Source organism: Trichoplusia ni, chromosome 12 (assembly GCF_003590095.1).
Source record: "Trichoplusia ni isolate ovarian cell line Hi5 chromosome 12, tn1, whole genome shotgun sequence".
Classification (NCBI taxonomy): Eukaryota; Metazoa; Arthropoda; class Insecta; order Lepidoptera; family Noctuidae; genus Trichoplusia; species Trichoplusia ni.
The window spans coordinates 6,617,443-6,621,917 of NC_039489.1; the positions used below are offsets into that span (position 1 = coordinate 6,617,443).

The 4,475-nt window shown below is 33.0% G+C and overlaps 1 protein-coding gene across 1 annotated transcript; it reads left to right on the forward strand.

Moving 5' to 3' along the window:
- Window positions 1-1,310: 1,310 nt before the first annotated feature.
- LOC113499411 (acyl-CoA Delta(11) desaturase-like) lies at window positions 1,311-3,955 on the forward strand. Its single transcript, XM_026879889.1, has 5 exons — window positions 1,311-1,558; window positions 2,090-2,220; window positions 2,537-2,742; window positions 3,077-3,262; window positions 3,665-3,955. The coding sequence occupies exons 1-5, from the start codon at window positions 1,399-1,401 to the stop codon at window positions 3,951-3,953; spliced, it is 972 nt and encodes a 323-aa protein (XP_026735690.1). The 5' UTR covers window positions 1,311-1,398; the 3' UTR covers window positions 3,954-3,955.
- Window positions 3,956-4,475: the final 520 nt, after the last annotated feature.

The following is a 4,475-nucleotide window of genomic DNA, read 5'->3' on the forward strand; positions in this document are numbered from 1 at the left end:
TTTAATTATACATTTAATTGAAATAAGATTCTTGAAAATTCTTTCTTCTTTTCGGATGATTTAGAAAAAAAAGCCCGTTGAATTTATAAAAGTACGAACATTTAAAGCGTACCAGCTGCATATGAACATAATAATTGCTAAGTGGTGGGAATTAATTAAGAAAATTGGTTTGGTGAGCGTAGGCGAAACTTTACTTCAACTATAGTCCCCAGTTATGGCGCCAAAACTTTAAAGGCAATATGCCGAGCTAACTGGCTAACTTTTGGTGGTTTGACGGCTTTTATCTGTAAAAGTATCTATGCTGCTTCAAAGTTCACAGTTAGAATTTATGTTTTTCTTAGTTAATTAAAATGCAACACTGAGGAGTCTGTACAAATAGGCTAGTGAAAAACAGTTTCGACAAAGAAAATTATAGTCCCTAACTAAATTAATAAATGTACCAACCGTTGTTTATCTTCGGTTTAAAAATGCATCATCTGTGATGATTTCAAATTCCTAGCTATCACTTTACATAAGGTGGTACACAGTGACAGGTGGAAATAGAGAAGTAGCCGAAAGCTAATACTTAAAAATAGGTTTCTGATTTAACCCATCCATCATCTGAAGTAGATTTGTTTATACTGTCAAGTGAATAAAGAGGCTAGATACAATAAAAAAATATTATGATGAAACATATACCTATGACCCTCCCAGTATTGAAGACCGTAAATAAACATATAAATAATGATTTAATTTTATACGCAGAAAATAATTATGTATTTTTTGAAAGCATTAATTTTAAATTAGCCTGATTTCGAATCAGTGTCATTGAAAACACCAAATATTCGTTTCATAAAGATATTGAGGAATTGTTTGGGTTCTCTGCCGTGAGGAATGAAACCTTATGACAAAACTTATATATTTTGTTTAACTTTTGTGAGATATCTAAAATGGCAATTTAATACAAAGAATGGAATGAAAAAAATCACAATCTCAAATGTGAATCCTGGCTATAGGCGCCAATTGCTTTACTAAATAAGATACCGAGGTGACTTTCCAAGAATTTAAATTCCTCCATTGTATCCTGACACGTTTTGAATATTATGTCCGCCATATAGGGTATCAAGATTATCTTGGAGCAATTTATGCCTGAAAATAAGTTTGAATTTATAATGGTTAACAGTTTCTAAAATTGACCAGAATAGTATGTAACAAAAGACTTATATTCCCAAGATTAAGTACGAAATGATTCGGAATAATATGAAAATGCATGAAACTGACACAAACAAAATTATTGTACGGAACAAAATAAATTCAAGTCCACCTGGCACTTGAAATTTTATCAATAACATTTTATTTTATAAAGACCTACCGTTTATTAATTCGATTATTCGTTCGAAAGTGTCCGGTAAACCAGCAATGGGAGTTCATATAATGATTAAACCGTTCCATAAAATATTTTATTTTCAAAATAAAATAAAATGGACTTCGGCTATTGGGTTGATTTTTTATCACGTATTTGGAGCATACTGGTGTTGGCTATATGCATTTCCGTTTAAGCTTCTGACGCCAATATTTGGTATGTTTTTTTGGTATTTATTTTCAGTGTTATTTTAATTGCCTTCAGTGATCAAAACATTCGTACGATGGATATTTTTGCGAGACTATGGTTCTTTTCAGAAAATCAAGGTTCAGTATTGTCTAGATGTAAATGATTATCTTTAAGCTTTTATTTAGCTACACCTCTTCCTTTGTCTGTAATCTAATCTTGCAAGCTTAGTTTGACCCGCTCTCTGGTTTCCGATTATGGTAAAGTTATGTATGTGTTGCATACCTATTTAACTGTGTTGATATTGAAGATGAAATATGATTGTAAGAGATCCGATACAAAATAACATAAATCTATTGAGTTTCAGCATTTGATGTCTGTAACTAAGTACTGACCACAGAAAAAGAAAGAGGCTGAAGTGATTAATTATTTTTTATTCATTCCGAATTTTCGAATTTTCGACTGAATTTTCACCAAACTGTCTATAAAAATATTTATTACATTTAAATCAACTGTCTAGTCTTAAGTGAAACTTGTTGAAAATTGTTTCTTCTTTTTCAGCATTTCTTATGTTGATAGTAAATGGCTTGGGAATCACCTGTGGAGTCCATCGTCTATTTACTCACAAATCTTACAAAGTTAATACCCCATTGAAGATACTACTGATTTTGTTTTTCACCTCTGCTGGGCAGGTAACTTTTACAATAAGTATTTATTTTAATACAAGTAGTTTTTACTGTGAGCATATTTTCTCCTTTGCTAGAGTTTCGAAATTAAAATATTCAAAACCGTTCGTTGAGTGTTGTTATTGAATTAATGGATCAGCTAATTTCTTTTCTGCAATATGAATTAAACCCATAAGTCCTTGTGCCTTCTTTAAAATCTGTATTTATGTCTGTTATCTTCTATTCAAAATTTAATATAAGATTGATGTCTGTCTGTCTGTTTGAGGCATTACAGATCAGTCTAGTTTCAATTTAGTTTGTTTATTTTGTCTTATTATTTCAGAATTCTATTTACCAATGGGTTCGTGATCACCGTCTCCACCACAAGTTCAGTGATACAGATGCTGATCCTCATAATTCTAGACGAGGCTTGTTCTTCTCTCATATCGGCTGGCTGATGATGCATAAGAATGAAGAAGTCAGGACTCAGGGGAAGAAGATTGATATGAGTGATATAGAAAATGATGCAATATTGATGTTTCAAGACAGGTTAGAGTGATTAAATTTCATGCTTTTCGTCATCAATTTTAGGTACAAATTCCTTTGAACTGTAGATATGTTGAGTTGTATCAAACTATTTTCACTGAGTAGCAGACTGGATAAGGTCACCACGCCAAACGCACTATGCTCGACGTGCTGTGGGTTCGATTTCCATGTAGGACAGGCGTTTGTGTGATCCACGTATGCTTGTCAAGTCTGGGTGTCTTGAATGATTGTTGAGTTTCACAAAAAAAGTCTTTATATTAGAACAAATAATATGTACATTTAAGTATCCTCTGGTTTATTGAGTAAATTTCAGTATCGACATTTCTTTTATTTACAGAAACTTTACCCTAATGAAGTTAATATTTTGCTACGTAATACCAACTACCTTTGGCATATATTTCTGGGGTGAAGAATGGAAATGTGCTGTAGCTTGGCAATGCTTCATCAGATATCTTTCGGCTTTGCATTGTGAAATGACAGTCAACAGTCTAGCACATGCATACGGATACCAGCCTTATAACAAGTAAGACTAATTGATTTAATAGATTTATTCGGTGGTGCCCTTTATTTTCCTGGTGCTGGCTTGTTTTATCTCTTTTATTGTATAATTTTAGTATAATTTAAAACCACTTAACAAAGTATTTAATTTTCTAATATTGTTAAACCATGTCGCTCGTGGAGAGAAATCGGAAAAGCTAGAGATCTTAAAGAAAAATGGGGAGGTCTTTGCCTAGTAGTGTGGTCCTGAAAAGTCCGTATAAAAAAGTTTACGCACAAATTGTTGGAATAAAAATTAATTAAAATATTTATGTGTAAAATTAATTATAATATATGCTGGCCGAGGGCCAAAAGCGCTTACAGTCGCAAGGTAGCCGTAGCTTACCACAGCCTTTACTTTTAAAACAGCGCTGTTTTTAATTTCTAGACACATTGCTCCAAAAGAAAACGGTTTCGTGGCTACCATCACCATTGGCGAAGGGTTTCACAACTATCACCACGTTTTCCCCTTTGATTACAAAGCTGCCGAATATTTTGACACCTTCAACTGGTCCGCTGCCTTCATCCGCTGGTGGGAAAAAATGGGATGGGCTTATGACCTGAAAGAAGCAAAGCCTGAGATGATAGATGCTGTTATTGGAAGGACAGGGGATGTGACTTTAAGGGCAAAACAAAATAAGACTTCTTTACCTGAAATATGTTCTCGATGTGGATAGTTTGAAATAAAAATCCTAGTGTACCTACTTGGTTTTAAGCAAGGTTTTACGCCCATGCCTCCGTACTATTAGACAAATTTTTTTTTAAATATATAAAATACATTTTTTTAGATTCCGATGCAATCTGCTGCTATGTGATACTTATCTCTGCCTTAGTCTTTTTTTATTAAGTAGTGTACTCATTTTTTTTCTGAATATATAATTACCTAACGAAATTTACTTACAATTTTATATGAAATAAATTATTACAGAAAAACATGATTGGCTTTAGTCTTTTGCCAAGTTCAAACGAAATTTCATCGGTTTTGTGGTTTTCGGATTAGCCCAAAATACGTCGACGAATATTTCCTACTCATCTATCCTTCCCCATATCCAAATCAGCGTAAATAAATCTTCCAATACGAGGAAAAGACTTTTTCGTAATAAGACTCTTATATTATACATCAATGATTTATATTCCTACAGTGAAATGAGACAATTCCTAGACATATTGTCGCCCGCTCCCAATATATTGGCTTTTTG